At 39.7% G+C, this 17,964-nt stretch overlaps 1 protein-coding gene across 1 annotated transcript in view; it reads right to left on the reverse strand.

The window, feature by feature from the left end:
- Positions 1-953: 953 nt before the first annotated feature.
- rab5ab (RAB5A, member RAS oncogene family, b) overlaps positions 954-17,964 on the reverse strand; it is a 37,338-nt gene continuing 20,327 nt past the window's right edge. Inside the window, exon 7 of the mRNA XM_037676521.1 lies at positions 954-1,321. Coding sequence (XP_037532449.1) covers positions 954-1,321 — 368 coding nt within the window. The remainder of the gene's footprint in view (positions 1,322-17,964) is intronic.

Here is a 17,964-nt window from a genome sequence, read left to right on the forward strand (position 1 = left end):
CAACTGAATCAAACGCAGTGACGAACTGACAACAAACATGGATACATTTTAAAATTAAATATTTTGCAGACGATATGAATTATTTATACATTTACAAGTCTGTAATAATCTTCGGTGAAGTACAAATGTAAAATAGCAAATGGTAAATTAACTTAAAATGAAAAAACGGCAAAGATAAAAGTAAACCAAGGTAATCTAACACAGACCATGGCATCTGTTTTTTAAATATAAAATCTAAACAAAACTAAGTTGCCGAACGGTAACGGCAGAATAACGACGACTCTTTCCTGCACACAGTCAGCTTCACGCTCATGATTTAGCTTTCACACAGCAGCTTTAAGCAAATGTAGCTTTAGTGAGCTGCATCTATTTTCAGCTGTGAATAATTACACATTTTATGTTTTAATATTTGCTGCAGTGTTACTGAGTCAAAATAAACTACAAAGTGGGTTTATGGTAATTTGTCACCCAGCGAGAATTACCATAGGATTTATTTATAATTTTCTGTCGAACATGTGCTTGTTTGCACCTTCTTTATGCATTTCTGTTAAAGTTGTGTTAAAAACCTCCCAGACAGCTCTGATACATGACGACAAAAGGAGAAGGTGCAACTTTTAATATTTGGACATTTCTGAGTCTTTGTTTGAATCACATCCATTTAAACAAGTTTAATGTTCATATTTGAGTGAAGGCTCGAGTCGGAGCACACATGGCGAGCAAGCGTCGGCCAAATTTGCTAAATAGCCTCACAAAATTTATAATGCACGCATGCACACTCATCATTAATACAGCCGTGGAGTCTGACATCTAAAAGCCCATATGGCTCCCATCCCTCCAGGAAAAAAAAACATCACAAATCAATGTTTTAGCGTGTTGGAGAGACCTCAATTTACCACAACGCCATAACTCATACATTTCTATTTCAGACTGAACTTTTTCATGTGTGCTAAAACTCATTCATCCAGATCTGACGTTGTAACACATTTACCCCCAAACTCCCTGATGCAGAAACACAGGCTGCCCAGACTCGGGGAGAGCTTTTGTTTTATACCAATACCCCCATCATCATCATCATCATCTGAAAAATACAGCCTTTCGCCTGAGGGTCGTCCTGCTGCTCTCTGAGCTGCATCTCTGGCCTCCACTTCTCTTTCATTTAATCTCAGCAGAGCAAAGATCACAATCATCTGTAAGTGGGATGAGGAGCAGCTCTGTCTGCTGCTCAGGACTGCTATCTGCACCAAAACAGAGCCTGGTTCTGGTTCCTCCTCTGTCAGCAGGGACGGCTCTGTGAACAGCTGGGCGTCCAACCAGGCGAGCGCTGGAATGGAGATTAGGTCAGAATGAGTCAGACAAGGAAAAAAGTTGGATCAGAAGACGATATCTGAACTCAAATGGACTTTGTTCGTTTCAAGACTATAAAGCAGGAACAAATGCTAAGTTGCCTCAGATGGTTACAGTTGATTGAATATGGCTGTAAAGTCAATAAATCTGTTAAAATATGAGTAAGTTTTCTCCTAACTTTAATGGGTTGCTGGCATTTTTAAAACACATTTGTTTAAATGGTTTGAACACAAAGAGAGCCAATAAAACTGTGTATGCTTTCATCTGCACCTGCTAAAGGTTCAAATTATTTACCACATTGCAACTTTCAGCTCTTGGTAACATAGAAAAGCTCCCAATTTTCACTAAAATCAACATGATTTGCATTCACTTCATTTATATAGTTTGGGTTTAGTTTCGTATTAAGTTCGAACTGCATCGAAAAGATTATACATTAAAAGTGACAACAGGAAAACGAATGTAACGTTTTTCTTTTAAGGGATCTCTGGCTACTTGCACATGTTGGCCTTAATATGTTGTTATTTCCTTATTCTACTAAAAGTTATTGTTTGTGACACATTAAAACTCCTAATTACTTAAAAAAATTAAATTTTCACATAAGGATGTCACCATTATTTTACTGGTGCATTGCATTCTGGGCCGCCCCCCACAAACCTCAGTCGTCCTCCATCTGCAGGGCGGCATTGGACTGCTGTCCCTCGTGCACTCCTGGTGATTAGGGGTTGAACGACTACATAATGTTTTAAGTCGACATTAATATGATAACAGTCGAGTCGACTAGTTGATGACATCATAGGAACTCAAGACGCTAAAAAAAGTAATTTAAAAAGAACAACAAAACATCGGGAGCGTATATTTATGGTCGTACCATTTATTATATTGCAAATAAGTCACAGGAAAACCAAAAGTATTAAGCTGCAAAAGTTTGTAGGATCATGGTTTGTTTCCTGGTGTCTAGCCCCATCTTGTGTTGTTTCCATTTCTGCGCTCCCTTGCTTCCCAGTCTATCATTTCCCCTGATGTGTTTCAGCTGTGTGAGCCTGACAGGTGTTTGTGTTTAGTCCTCGTTAATCATTGTATATAAGTCTGTGTCTCTGTGTTAGTCTTCGTCCTGGCATTGACCTCTGTTCACTGCTGATGATTTGTCTGCATCGTAGTACCCTCCTGATCATTCCTTGTTTGTGCTGCCCTGACAGCTCGTTTGTATTGTTAATAAATGCTTTAGTTATATACATTATATCCATCCTGAGTCCTTGCCTGCCTGCACCATTGGGTTCACCAGCACCAGCCTTTTGTGACAAAATTAGTTTTATTTTATTTAATCCACTAAATAAAATAAACCATGGCGGCGGTGGTTGTGCGTGGTGCACACCGGGGATGGTGCGCGATGGATTCTCTGGTGGTGCGCACCCCTGTTTTTTCATTTTTATTTTATTTAGTGGATTAAATAAAATTAAACTAAAACCAGGAGGCGTGTGGTGGTGGGTCCCACCATGAATTAAATGAAATTAAACTAAAAGCATCAACTTTAGTGAAATACTTCCACCCTGTTATGAATTTCTACCTGTTTGGGAAGACTTTGCCTGCTTCTCACCTTCCAGCTGCTTGGAAGAATCCGTTTTGTAGCCAGCGGCCCAACGCTGATCACGTGACGCAATCACTGACTGCAACTAGTCGACGTGAAATTTAAAAACTTGTGAGATGTGCTAGAATCGACTAGTCTATTAAACCCCTACTGGTGATTCATGCATAACTCACTAATAATATATTTTTTTATCCCGATGCGTATCGTGAACAGCGTGTGATAGAAAGCCGAGCTCTTGGTGTTTGCAAACAGCAGCACAAAAACCAGCTCTTCTCTTTGACTCACTTTGGATCATTTTGGATACCAATGCACGTATAAAATCAGGCACCACGTGCCCAAATACATTCACAGCTACTTCCTGTAGCTGTGGTAGAATATACTGGTCGAATACCAGCTGTTGATAAAAGTTAACGCAACGATAAAACATCAAACTTCAGAATAATTTATAATAATTTATTGTCTGATAAGGAGGCTACAGTAACAAATGCACACAAACATAAAGTTTATTATTGATGTCAAAGAACTGGAAGTAGGCATTTTTCTAGACCACAATGCATTGGAACTACTGACTTTGTGCATTAATATTTATAAAAAGGACCGTCTGAGTCATTTCAGCGTTCTCCTCTCCATCGATGAGCTCTGGTGCAAATTAAAGGGCTGGACGCCAGACATCGTCCAAACTTACCATTAAAGCTGGGTGGAGCAAACTTACGTCATTTACCCAGAATGCATTGCAACCTAAACATTTTGGTGACGTTTGTGTGAAATTAATGTTTACAAAACTTATAAAAACTAAAAAGCCTGCATTATTTTCATTGTCCTGTTTTTATAACTAAAGCAGTCTATCATAAAATCCACATTTCCCTTCAAACAATGAAGAAATATTTTCTGTCCTATTCTTCAAATGGGGAGCAACAATTCATAACTTTAATAAAATTCAGGCAAACTGTAAGTTACTGCAAAACAGTGACCTAAAAATCACATACATATATTTTTATTTTGTTTGTTTTTTGTCCAAAAACAATCCAAGAAAGTTAACTTCATTTCAGTTCATGAAAACAACAACAAACTCCATCCATCATAAAACCAACACATTCCCAACAGAGTAAATAAATCAAATTGTGAGAATTGTTTTAGTCCCCTCATCGTGCTGCTTCATGACGGCAGCCTAGATATGAAATATTTACAGAGATTTGAGGCCGTCTGGTGCGCTGCAGAAACAGCAGAGCCTTGTTTGCAGGACTACAAATGGGGACATGTTTACTTCCTCTCGCTGAGCCACAGGAATGTTGACAAAAACCAAAAAAATCCATGAAATGTGAAAAACGATGGATTTAGATGAAAAGTAAGACTGTGTTGGGTTGGTTCTTTAAATTACCGAGCAAAAAAGCGTAATAAATTTATAATTGCAAATCAAACTTCTGCAGATATAGAAGTTAGAAATAAAATTTAAAAAATCACACACGTCTGTATTTTCAGATTATTAATTTCTGATTAGAAAATGTCATTATCACCAGGAGCCTGCAGGAACGAACACGAGGCTCATTATCATCTGGAAATATCAAAAAAGGGATTGTTTTCCAGCAAGTCTGTAGTCACGGATATCAAGACGTGACATTTTCAGCTCCTGTGATCAAAACAGTCAAACAGTTTGATCCATGTGGCATTTTCTTCTTCACAAAGAGAACAAAGCGTTCAAAGCTTCACTTCTGTGAACAATCTGCTCAGGTATGGCTGAAAAACATGTGACACTGACTGAAGAACTGCGGGCTGCGGTCGCTCAGCGGTCAGTGCCACGATCTTGTGGTCCTGAGGCTGCAGGTTCGAGCCCAGGTTACGTCAGGAAGGTATCCAGTATCCAAAAAAATAATTATTATATATCATACATAAAACTGCCAAATCTTTCATGGGCTTACTTGACTGTGGTTACCCCTGAAAAGGAAGCAGTTGTAACAACAACAACAGGATAACTAATGAAACATGACAAAAGGAAAAATCTGACCGTTAGCAAACGGTACTATTAGCAAGTGGCTCACTACATCCTAAAATGTAGTATTTTTAGTTTGTAATTACATCCTCAGAGTATTGATTCTGATTGGTATTTCTGGTACAGGTAACTGTATCATGAGTAGAGCTGTCATTTCTAACCCGGACCCGAAGTCTGGCCCCACCCAACCCGGATTCGGACTGAGCCGGGACATAATAGTGTGCTTAATGTGCAGGCCGGATCGGTGTTGGGCTTTTGCTTGCATCAGTAGACGTGTGCGGCCAACAATCCAATTATATGAGAACATGTCTTGCCATACAGTCACCAGCCGCCCGCGGCCATTTGACCACGCGTTGACCAGTCTTGAAAGAAGTAAAAAGTTCAGTTAAGCATCAGATGGACTACTGCCAGCGATCCATCGCCCAAATGGTCGTTCATTCAGCCGCTGCGCTCTGCGGACGCGCACGGCCAACGACCCAAACAGGTGAGATCCCAAAATATCCGACATGTCAGAGCATGGTCTGTGTCTGAATAATGCAGAATGCAGGCAGAAGCAGGGGAAGCATTTAATGCGCTTTGATGGCTCCTCAGCTCCAATCTTCTGGCCTCTTTACTCAGCCGCACGTCCGACAACCATTAATAATAGTTGGTGGTCTAAGCAGTCAAAGCTTAATTAAAAATGTCCGGGGTCGGGTTTGGACCTGTAATTACTGTTAATTTGTCAGAGCGGGTGGGGTTCAGAAATGATGGCTATGGGCTGGGGCCGGGTTGGATCGGATTTTTTGGACCTGAGTACAACTCTAATCATGAGTTGGTACAGGAACATTTAAGAACATTTTGTCGTCTGGGTTTTAAAGTATTAGGTAACAAAAATAAAAAAAAACAGAAGAAAGTTGTTAAGCAGAACTGCAGCTATAGGATGAATGAATGTGAACTTTAAAACAGATCATTTCATGTAAATGAAGTCAGTAAACAGATTATTTCACCTTGCAGATGTGTCTTGCCTCCATGTGGTCCTCATTTCTACAACCATCCCGTTCATTTCAGTCCACGAGTGACTTGATTGATGTTCTGGCCACCTGCTCGACACAGCTGGACTGCGTGCGCAGCCCAAAGTCTTCGGTCTTATCCATCACTTTATGTTTTCTGTTACCGTAACAAGAAAGAACTCCTTTGCTTTCATTAGTACTCTTCGGTTGTTTTTCATTTTTCATTTAGAGCTGCACAAGAGGCGAATCCCCTAAAGGTCTCACCATCATGACAGAATGTTGTAACAGATACTCTGCTGTACCGACGACGCTGCGGGGACTCCTGGCACATCCAGCCAGTTTCATGTGCACGTAAAGGAAAAGGCTTCAATTAACATTCCAGTCAATTAAGAATCTGACAAAGTATTTCTTAAGCTTTGTTTCAGGCCAGCGCTCTTGTGAATTTGACAAAGCACCGACATTAAAAGTGTTCTAGTTTTATTGCGTCTTGTGTGATTTTATTCACCAGTGAAATCAGAAATTTAAAAGATGAGCAGGAAAATCACTGAAGGCATTCAAAATATGACCAATCATGAAAAATATAATTTATTTTTATGGTACAATACAGTTGGTATAGTTTGTGAATGCACATTTCCAAAAATAAACCAATTGTTTAAAGTAAAAAACAATCGGAAGTTTCACAACAGGATCTTTGTTATCATAGTTTAAACATGTATAAGTTTCATTTCAACTGGGCAGTACTTTCACAAACCCAAGAGCTGAGTTGGATGATGGGATGTAGCTGGTGTGGTTCAGAACAGAAGGAAAATATAAGACGTTCAAGCGACGGTGAGTTTAAGACTCATCAGGTAACTGGCAACAATGAACAGATGCGACAAGGCAAGCCAGTAAAACATTACTAATTTATAATTTATGGATAAAAAGCTGTTCAAAATTAATTCAGGACAGGCTTCAAGAAAGCACAAGACCCAGTTTGAGATGGTTGTCCTTAAAAAAACTGGGAAAATAAACCAAATACCTATACAACATTGGTAATAGTAATTATTTATTGCTCTGACTATTGTTTGGTTTTCTCCAACTTAAAGCTAAATTTAGCAAACCAGAGTCTAAAAGCTAAAACTAGCTAAATTAGAGCTAAACACTAAATTGAGCAAAGCTATAGCTAAACGCAAAATGTAAAACGTCTTAGCTACTATAACTGTACCTATATGGTAAATGTAGCAACATTGCAACCTAAAGCTAACATTAGCAAGACAATAGCTAAAAGCTAAAAGAAGCATAAGTGTTTCAGCGAACACTACTGTTGAAAGTACTGACTAAATCTCTTTATTTCTATGCGGAAAGTTTTTCTAATTACCGTATTTTCCGCCATACACGTCTCATCAGCCAAATATGTCTATTAAAGTGGAAAAATCCATAAATACGTCGCTTCGTCATATAAGTCACATCTATAATGTGTCACCGCTGGCAACCAGGAAATGAGGGCCGGTGTTGTGTGAAAAATCGATTGGTTGCCAAATGGCGGCCGTGGGAGCGTGCACGGGAGGACTTTAACAAGAATATAACAAGATTAAAACTTAAAAACAATTATTTGTTTGCTCATAATTATAGTAAAGGTGTGTTTCAGTTTAACTTTTACGTAATAAATTCACTTTAATGGTCAAATCAGCTGCATTTCACTAAGACGGTGCAGCGAATTGAAGCTGATTTGACGATTGCTCCAGGCGAGCTGGATGAAGGTGGCAGGCTACTGATTGTGTCATTAATAACCACTTTTACCTATTACATGACACAACGGCTTGCCATACTACTCAAGTGCCATGTAGGCTGAAAATGGTAGTGTGCAATATTTTCAGTCAGAATGAATGAAAACGGTCATATTGCAGCCAAAAACTGGTTTATAAATATGAGAAAAATCCATAAATACGTTGCTTCAGCATATAAATCGCAGGGCATGTAAATTATGCAAAAAATCACAATTTATAGGTAAAAAAATATGGTAAGTTTAATAGTTCAAAAAGCCTAAAATGCACAAATGCAAAATGCCATAGTGCACTAATTTTGACTAAAATATATTTGCTATTGGGAAGAATCAGTTTTGTGTTGTGTGTTTCCTTGACTGATGAAGCCTTCTGGATGGAAGGTGAAACGTTTCAGCACAAAAAAACAACAACAAAGAAACTGTCCAGATGACCTGACTGAAAAATGTTGGATTGTATACGTGGATTATTGAGCATGGACTTTGTTGTTTTCAACCAGTTTGACATGACTGTCAACAAGGAAGAGGGCCGGCAATGGAGGAGGGGGCGTACCAAAGAGACCATCTTATCACAAGCAGAACTGGTTTGTTCCACTTTGGAGTAAGTTGTTGGGGGAAGAATCAGTTTTGTGTTGTGTGTTTCCTTGACTGGTCCAAAATGCTGCAGCCCGATTTTTAACTGGTACAGGCTATAGAGAGCACATCACGCCAGTTTTGGCCTCCCTGCACTGGCTACCCATTCACCTTCGGATCCATTTCAAAATTCTCATGTATGTTTTTAAATCACTGAACAGTTCCGCCCCATCCTATCTCACTGATCTTCTGCAGCCATATGTCCCACCGCGCTCTCTGAGGTCAGCAGACCAGATGCTTCTCTCAGTCCCAGAAACCCGTCGTAAGCTCAGAGGTGACAGGGCTTTCTCTGTTGCAGGTCCACGACTGTGGAATGAGTTGCCACTGAGTGTCCGGCAGGCTCCCACACTCTCAGTCTTTAAGTCTCGCTTGAAGACCCACTTCTATTCTCTTGCCTTTAACACGGTGTGATTTGTTTTGGTCCGGTCTGTTCTCTACTCTGTTGGCCATTTTAGTTAGCTTCTGCTGCTATTTGTATCTGTATTTCTATTTTATGTTTTCCTGTCCGCTGTGCATGTTTGTTTCTTTTGTACAACACTTTGGTTGGCCTTGTTGCTGTTTTAAGTGCTATATAAATAAATTGGTATGGTATGGTATGGTTGACTGATGAAGCCTTCTGGATGGAAGGTGAAACGTTTCAGCACAACAACAAAAAACAAAGAAACTGTCCAGATGACCTGACTGAAAAATGTTGGATTGTGTACCTGGATTACTGATCATGGACTTTGATATATTTGCTATAGGAAGTTTATTTTGGCTGCTTCCTTCGTCAGGGGGCTTGAACCCACAACCCCAGGATTACAAGACCATGGTGCTGACAACAAAGCTACTGCAGCTATCAAATATTTTGCTATAAGAATGATTTAAAAATTAGGTCAACCTGCATACGTAAGTGTATCTTATCTCAGCTTTATAACCTGAACTCCACACTCTTTGCTCTTTGAACTGAAAAAGCTCCTCGGATGAGAAGCGAAACGTCTTCCGTTTCAAAAAAAGTCCAGTTGTTTTTGCCTTGAACGTTTTTGGAATGATTAAAAAACTACAAAGTGTGCAGAAGTAGTTTAATAGCGACAAACGTTCAGAAAAAGCTGTGAACAGGACATCAGTAGCATTATGCTAATATGCTAATGTGCTAATGTGCCGTTTCAAGAGAAATTGATTTTCCATCTCAGACTTTCACCAGCTGTGGTTATTGCAGCCTTTAACCTTTCTTTCAACCCTTTTCCTCTTTACTGTTGACTGTGTCGAAGCCGTCATGATCAACGATGGAAAACTCGTCTCTTCGTGGAACGTGCGGAGGGTTTTGTTCAGCAGAGGCTGCTGGGTGACCCCTCATTAGCATGCAGCGCAGACTCACCTGCGATCCCCTGCAATCACCTTTATGACAAGCACATCAATTATTGAGCCATTAATTATTGGCTGGAACAGATGTCAGTCAAGTGAGACGGACACTTTGACCCTGATGAATAACACTGAGCCATAAACACCCGGAGAGTGAGTCCGGCCATGAGCGCTCGTGTGTGAACCGCTTTGAGAGGCGTTATAAATTTCTAGGACGGGGGAATCAGTAAAAGGAGAGCTTCCCTGACAAAGACTGGCTCGTATATCAGCCTGGAGAACGGTACATACCTAGACTGCTCCATTTCACTTCAAGGAGCTAGAGAAGCACCTCGATAGGAGACATAAGTACATTTAATTTGAGATGTATGGAGAGAAGGTATCTCTCCAGGAGCTGGAAATACTGAGAGAGACCTACTATTATGCAGGGTGGTTCCAGCTGGTAGATTACAATCTCCCATTATAACCTTGGTGGAGCCCTGCAGAGCGAAACCGCTTCAGATCAGGTTTATTACCCATCATTTGTGTCAGTTTGGCTTGTAGAGAGCTGCACTGAAGCTCAGACTCCAGGCTTTTATTTGCTCTGGGACTATTACTGCTACAAAGGTGTTCATTTGTCCTGCTCCTGGGGTTTCTTTGGATAACAAGTGTCCATTAAATGCTGTGAGTCACGAAAAGTAGGTGACAATGATCCATGTTAACGTTCAGATTGTTTCTGAACACAGAAAACAAGTTGACCTTTACGTTTAAGGATTTGTTACGATCCACTAATGATCTGCTCACAGGCAACCGTGGATTTGACAGCAGATTTGTGTGCACGAGGTTTTTTTTGTGTTTCTTACTATACAAGCGACGTCTGTTTGAAGAAAGCCGTAGGAAACCCCGGCTGTTAATGAGTCATTAGCACCTCGAGGGTTTTTAAAGTCCTGTGTTGGTCTTGAATCCACGCAGCCACGGTGAAGGTTCCAGAGCTTCGTGTGAGGTTTCATACCGTCACCTCAACTTTAAAACATCTCACACCAGACCCCTTATAAAAAAAACATGTGGAAAGTCAGTAAACATTTCTGCCAGTTACCTATTAAACAAGTTATAACTTCACATGGAAGGAGAACAGCAACATACTCGAGTCCAGTGGTGGCTCTAGTGACTTGTTTCTTCGGGGGCAAACTCTAAGAATTTACTTTTATCTGGTAATGAAAGGATACATTTTCCATTTCACCAGTCGCTCCAGTACAGAACCAGTAGTCACTTTGATGGTTGAGGGGTCTTGAAACCGTCTCTGCTGGTGAAACGGAGCACTTCGCTCACAGACAGCAGGTTTACTTGTGGTTCCTAGAGTTTATCAAAGTAGAATGGGAGGCAGAGCTTTCAGTTATCAGTCTCCTCTCTTGTGGAACCAGCTTCCAGTTTCTGTCACTTTCAGTCTATTTTTAAGTCTTTCAGTTTTGTTAAATCCTATAGTTAGGGTCGGCTTGGGTTTTCTGAGGTATCCCTTAGTTCTGCTGCTATAGGTTTAGACTGCTGGAAGACACATTGACCACATTTTATTCACTCTGCTGATGTCTTAGTTTATTTACTCCCAACGTTTGTATTTGTACTTGCAGTATTTCTGCTGTCAACGTGTTGTTTGTTATTTGTCTTCTATAGAAGAAGCAGATGGACGTTTGTCCTGAGCCTGGTTCTGCTGGACGTTTCTTCCTCGTGAAGTAGTTTTTTCTTCCCACTGTCGCCTTCGTGCTTGCTCAAGATGAGAGTTCTGTGGAGTTAAACTCAAAGCTGCTCCTCAGATAAAAAAAATTTCAAATTATTATTTTTAACTATGAATGTTTCTGTTCAGTGCCTGAGACGACTTCTGCTGTGACTTGGTGCTTTATAAATAAACTGAATTGAGTTGGAGCAGCACGGTGACGCAACTGGTAGAGCTGCTGCCTCTCAGCGAGCAGGTCCCCGGTTCAAATCCCGGTCCAGGGGCCTTTCTGGGTGGAGTTTGCATGTTCTCTCCGTGCATGCGTGGCTTTTCTCCGGGTACTCCAGTTTCCTCCCACTGACCAAAAACATGCATGTTAGGCTGATTGGTAACTCTAAATTGTCCCTAGAGTGAGAGAGGGAGACTGAATGGTTGTTTGTCTCTATGTGTCCCTGTGATGGACTGAGACCTGTCCAGGGTGTACCCCGCTTTTCATACAGTGACTGCTGGACATGGGTACCAGCGACCCCCGTGACCCAAAATGGAAGAAGCTGGTAAAAGATAATGGATGGATGAAATTAATTGAAAATAGAAACGGCACCTGGACCAGTCATTGTGTTTGTCTGTGTCTTACCTCTATCTTTCCTTTCACCTTGAGCCCAGTTCTGCTGGAGGTTCCTTCCAGCTGAAAGGGTCCCATCGTGCTCCTCAGGACAGGAGATTGTGACGAAGTGAAGATTTAACATCGTCTGGCTTTCTTAGATGACCTTTAAAATTTGGCATTTTATAAAGTATGTCAATGTTTTTTTGCACAGTGCCCTGGGATGACCTCTGCTGTGAATTGGCCCGATGTAAATAAATGGAATTGCAATGAAATTTCAAGGTCTAGTTGGTAAAAAACTGATATAGAAACTCAAGAAGGTTGTGGGCGAACTCTAAACCAGCAAGCTAAGAGACTCAATCTCTGCTGACTTAAAAAAAATAAAAATAAATATATACCTGTGTATATATATATATATTTACCTAGCCAACAGAATGTGCAAATACTGGAGTGGCAAGATATGTTTTTGCATTGGCAGCTGCCCCCTGAGCCACCCCCTAGGACCACCACTGCCCCATTCATCATTCCATCCTAGGTTCTTTATTTTAGTTTTTTATATATAAATGCAGCTGATCTGTTCTGGTGATGCTGCAGCAGCCATCATGCAGTTTCAACACACCTAAAACTCACCTGAAGCTGGCAGTAAACAAATGATGGAGATGAATCTCTGAGCTTCAGTCAAAGAAACATCGAGAGCTTAAAGCCAGGCCGGATGGACCCGATTGATCACGATCCAATCTGACGACCGGACACGCTGCCACATTTTTCTTTCTCGTTTCCTGATCCCTCCTGTTGGTGTTGGTGTTTACATTTTTTTATTGGTAGAAATAAGCTCATTTCACATCTTGGTGTTGAAAGCTGAAATAAAGTATAAATGTTAGTAATAGATGTTGTTTTATTGCTATAAGTTAGTGGGTTTAAACAAGAAATTATTGCAGAAACATGGCAGCAAATGTCAACCAGTTCCAAATAAACAGTAGTTTTCTAAATATATCCAGGGTAAGAAATATTTACAAATCAAAGCTTGTTCTAAGTGAACAAAAGTGCAACTAAGATTGTTTTTTCATAAACTAAATATTCAGTTTGGTCCTGGAACCAACGTACAGGAAACACAACACAGAGTGTGTGCAGCCTTTGCAGGAGACACCGAGGACCTCCGGGTCAGATAATCATCATCCACAGGTGATAAACCACATTGGAACTGTGAGGCCATGCTGCTGTGGTTTGTCGCTGTGGCAACTGCTTCCTCTTTAGCTGCAGGGGGACGTGGATGAAATATCTCGCAGCCCGAAGACGAGGAGTTGAAGGTGTGCAGAAGTGTCCTCTGGTCATCACCGGAACGCTGCACATCATAACACCAGGACCAACGTTACGGATATATTTCCAGCCCGCAGAGTTATCACCGTGATGAGGCTGTCACCATGGCGATGTCCCAGGGTTACCGATGACAGCCAGGACAGGTGACGCATGCCGCCGGCTGTGGAGATTACAGCAGGCAAGAGCCGTGACTTTCAGGAGATCTAACTTCAGCCGAACGCATCAAACTCGGACGTGTCTGCTTCCTGACAGAAAAAGGCCAAGTGGCTCGCTGCAGGAACTCATAACTTTATTCTGGACTGTTTTCTGCGGTGATGGGCCAAAGACAAAACGTACACTGAGAAAACAGCTTGTGAGACACGGTTCACAGGAAGTTATTCTGTCTTGGCAGCAGCAGGCGCATTGTGTTGGAGTCGGTGATTTCTTTGTGTTAACACAAAGCAGCAATCAAAGCCACAGAGAAATCAAAGGAAATAAAACCTGTTTTTATTTATTGAAACACGATAAATGACCAACAAGTGATTTGCTCTGAGAATGTTACAATAAGAAATGACCTCTCTGTGGTTTTCCTTTTGTTCTCACGCTCAGTTTTATCAGTCCTGGTAATGTTTTCATTAACAATTAAATTTCACCGTAGCGAAACATATTTTGGTTTGAAAAAGGTTTTAATAATACATTTTATTTCCACTTCCTCTCCCTAAAACCTGACCTGACTGAACATTGTTGGATTTGTACCTGGATTATTGAGCATGAACGTTTAGTCTCTTAAAGAACCAGACCAAAAGCTTCTAGCTAAAGACGCTAATCACTCGTACAACTTTATTATCGGAGCTGTTTTATAGTTTGTGTATCTTAGCCTAAACTTGCCCATAAGCGTTTGAACATGTAAAGTACATTAATTCACCTGAATTCATTTCACATTAAAGAGCTGTGGTACAACAGAATAACTCACGTTTCTTTATTCCTAGCTTCCTTAAGGAAGCGATCTGAAAAGCTTCTTGCTAAAGAAGTTGGCCACTTTTGCAGTTTTATAGTTGTAGCTACTTCAACAATTTTTTAAAATGTTTTCAGGTTAAATGTATTTTAAACTACTGTAAACAGAATAACTCTTGCATGCTGTTAGCTCCTAGTTTCTTTAGCATTTTATAGCCAGCTAGCTGAAAAAGCATCTCGCTTAATATACAACTTTTTTTTTTTTTACAATTAAGATTATGCCATTTAAATGTCTTTATTTTATACATTTTTTAAAGAAACTCATGTAAATAAAGTAATGTTCATGCAAGCCTTTAGCTGTTAGCCATTTTAGCTTCTAGCCACTTGAATTAGCGTCTTGCTAAAGGACTTCTGAAAAAGACCTTAGTGAATCCAGTACACATTACACAAATAATCAACTATATTTTGTCATGGACAAATAACTTTTTTGCTGTTTTGTTTGGTGATTTATTTTTAATTTTTAAATAGGATAACTTTTTGCAAGCCTTTAACTAGCTGCTAATTTTTGTTAACGTCCTACAGCTAAATAAGCTAATTGAAAAATCTTTTCACCAAAGAAGGTAAAATCTTGTAGTTTTATTTGTGACAAAAGTAAATTCATCCCAGGCAAATAACGTCGGTAAAATATTTAATTCTGTATTAAAAACCTGTTTTAATAGAAAAACTTTTGCATTCCTTTAGCTTGCAGCAGTTTTAGCTTCTTCTAGCTGCCAGAAAACTTGTTTCTAAAAAATGTGTGCTGCTTTTATTCGTGAATAAAATGCACTGTATCATGGTTAAATACTTTTTTTGTTTTAATGTAAATAAAGTAACTTTCTTGCAGGTCCCTTGCTAGAAGCTAAGAACAGCTAACTGAAATATATATATATATATATATATATATATATATATATATATATATATATATATATATATATATATATATTTAAAAGTTAGGATTTTATGTGGTTTATTAGTGAATAAAATGTGATGCCAGTTCACATTTGACTACACAATTTACCATTATGGTATTTAAATTTTATCAAGGCTAAACTTAGTTTGCAAATATTTTTTTAAATAGAAAACTTTCTTGTAGGACTTTAGACTATAGCACTTGTGAAGCTGAAGAAGTTAGTAACTTTGCTATTGCAGTACGCAACTAAACATGTTGGGAACTAAACGTATCGATCTGTAAATTCTTAAAAAGCTTTTTAATAGAAAAATCCTTCTGCAGGTTTTTTAGCGACTAATAGTTTTATCGCTGAATCAGAACATGCATTTTTATCACTTCTACGAGTTTTAGCTTCCTAATTTAAAAAGCTTTAGCTTATTCTAGCTAAAGAAATGAGAAACTTTGCAGCTTATCAGTAAATTAAGCAAATACATTTCTTATAAGCATGCTGTCAGCTAATGTTTTAAAAGCATAATAAACTTTTCCTGCAAGCAGTCTGAAGACATATCTGCGCTGTGCAGGTGTCAGATGCTACATGTTCCTTAAGTTTAGTAAATGAATGTACTCAACATGTGCTTACAGAGAAAACAAGCCAGAGATGATTGTTTGAACACGTTTTGTCTCCCAGCATCAATAAATTCGAAACAAACCGTTGTTAAATTACAGGAACTGCTTGTTTCTAATAGTAGAAAACATGAAAATTCATTATAACCTGAATGTTTGCCGTCCTCCTGGATGGACAGGTGAATATCTGCAAAGAAATGTGAACAAAAATTTCACATTTCTGTTAGAGTGGCATTACTAGTAAAAAAAACTATGTTGTACCTAAAATTCTGTGATTTTAGTAAAATTACATTATTGAATGTGTGTATGTTGTAAACCCTTTTTATTACATCCGGTGTGTTAACTCTGTTTCAGTTGTTTCTGTTCGCCGAGGGAACAAATTCACATTCCCTTTCAACACCTGGCACTCACTGTGCTCCGTTCATCAATTAGAGGAACTGTGTTTATAGCACGGAGGGGGAAGTGCTGAAGGATGTAGGAATGAAACATGACTTGAACAAATTTTAATAAAAACTAAAAACACATACAGATTACATGTGAACACTTCCAGATTGTACCGACATCATGCTCTGTGGAGGAGTGGAGCTCGGTCAGTCAAATCTTTTGTTTTTTACCTCCAGATGTTTGAGCAGAGACGACGCGTTGCTGCCATCACATGGACATCGGACTGCAACACAGAAACATCTGTTCAACGCAGACCTGAATCCAGAGGTCGCCCTCGGGTCGAAATGACCCTGAGTGTTCAAACTGAAGGCTCATGGGCCATTTTGACTCATGATGAGCAGGAGGGTGAAAAGTGCACGTGTGGTTGAATGTAGGCAAGAGTTTGAAAGTGACCTTGAACTTAAAATATGGTTTGTTTGCTTTTATTTAAAAACAGAAATACACCTTTTTTTCCCCCCAACACCACCTAAATATCACTTATTACTTAATAATGATTATATTATTATAGTATAATGCCAGTTTTTCCTCAGGACAGATTTTATTTTGATCAATGATTTTTTTTTGTTTACAGTGATGTTTAAGATCGAGGCTAAATTTGTAATTTAGTCACAAATCTTGAGATTTAATTTTAAATTTATTACAAGAGAGTTAAAAAAAGGCTGTTTTAAACTGACATTACTGACCTAATTCATGATGAGCAGCTTATTTACAGTAAATATTTTTTATAATTCTAAAGTAACATTATTATTTTATGACTTCTTTGTTGTTTTATTACCTTTGTAAAGGATGTTGAGGGCCTGAGATGTTTGTTCATGAGTTGGTTATTCGACTCCACAGGGAGCGCTGTACTGTATATATGTCAGCGGCTAACATGCTAACTCTTGTAGCTTGTTGCAAACGTTTGTTTCAAAACAGCGTTACTTTAAACAGAAGAGAGTTGCTCCTCTGGTAGACGAGCCATGACTGAAAGAAATGTACAAAGAGCCGGAAACATCTTAACAATCATTAAAGTTTATGGAAACTTCTGTGATCTGTGGTGAGAACAGGGAACAGGTGGAAGAGAGCTTGGAGAGGTGGAGGTATGCACGTGAAAGAAGAGGAATGAAAGTCAGATGTAGTAACACAGAGTACATGTGTGTGAACGAGAGGGAGGAGGTGGAACAGTGAGGCTACAAGGAGCAGAAGACAGTGGTGAGACCAGCTATGTTGTATGGTCTGGAGACAGAGACGTGGACAAAAAGACAGGAGACAGAACTGGAAGTGTCAGAAATGAAGATGTTGAGGTTCTCCTTAGGAGTGACAAGGATGGAGAAGATCAGGAATGAGATCATCAGAGGTACAGCACAGGTTGAACAACTGGGAGATAAAATTAGAGAGGCCACACTGAGATTGTTTGGACATGTCCAGAGGAGGGACAGTGGTTTGGACATGTCACAGAGGAGGGACAGTGGTTTGGACATGTCACAGAGGAGGGACAGTGGCTTGGACATGTCACAGAGGAGGGACAGTGGTTTGGACATGTCCAGAGGAGGGACAATGGTTTGGACATGTCACAGAGGAGGGACAGTGGTTTGGACATGTCCAGAGGAGGGACAATGGTTTGGACATGTCACAGAGGAGGGACAGTGGTTTGGACATGTTACAGAGGAGGGACAGTGGTTTGGACATGTCCAGAAGAGGGACAGTGGTTTAGACATGTCACAGAGGAGGGACAGTGGTTTGGACATATTACAGAGGAGGGACAGTGGTTTGGACATGTCCAGAAGAGGGACAGTGGTTTGGACATGTCACA

The sequence above is a fragment of the Nematolebias whitei genome, chromosome 5 (assembly GCF_014905685.2).
Source record: "Nematolebias whitei isolate Nwh7 chromosome 5, NemWhi1, whole genome shotgun sequence".
NCBI classification, from domain to species: Eukaryota; Metazoa; Chordata; class Actinopteri; order Cyprinodontiformes; family Rivulidae; genus Nematolebias; species Nematolebias whitei.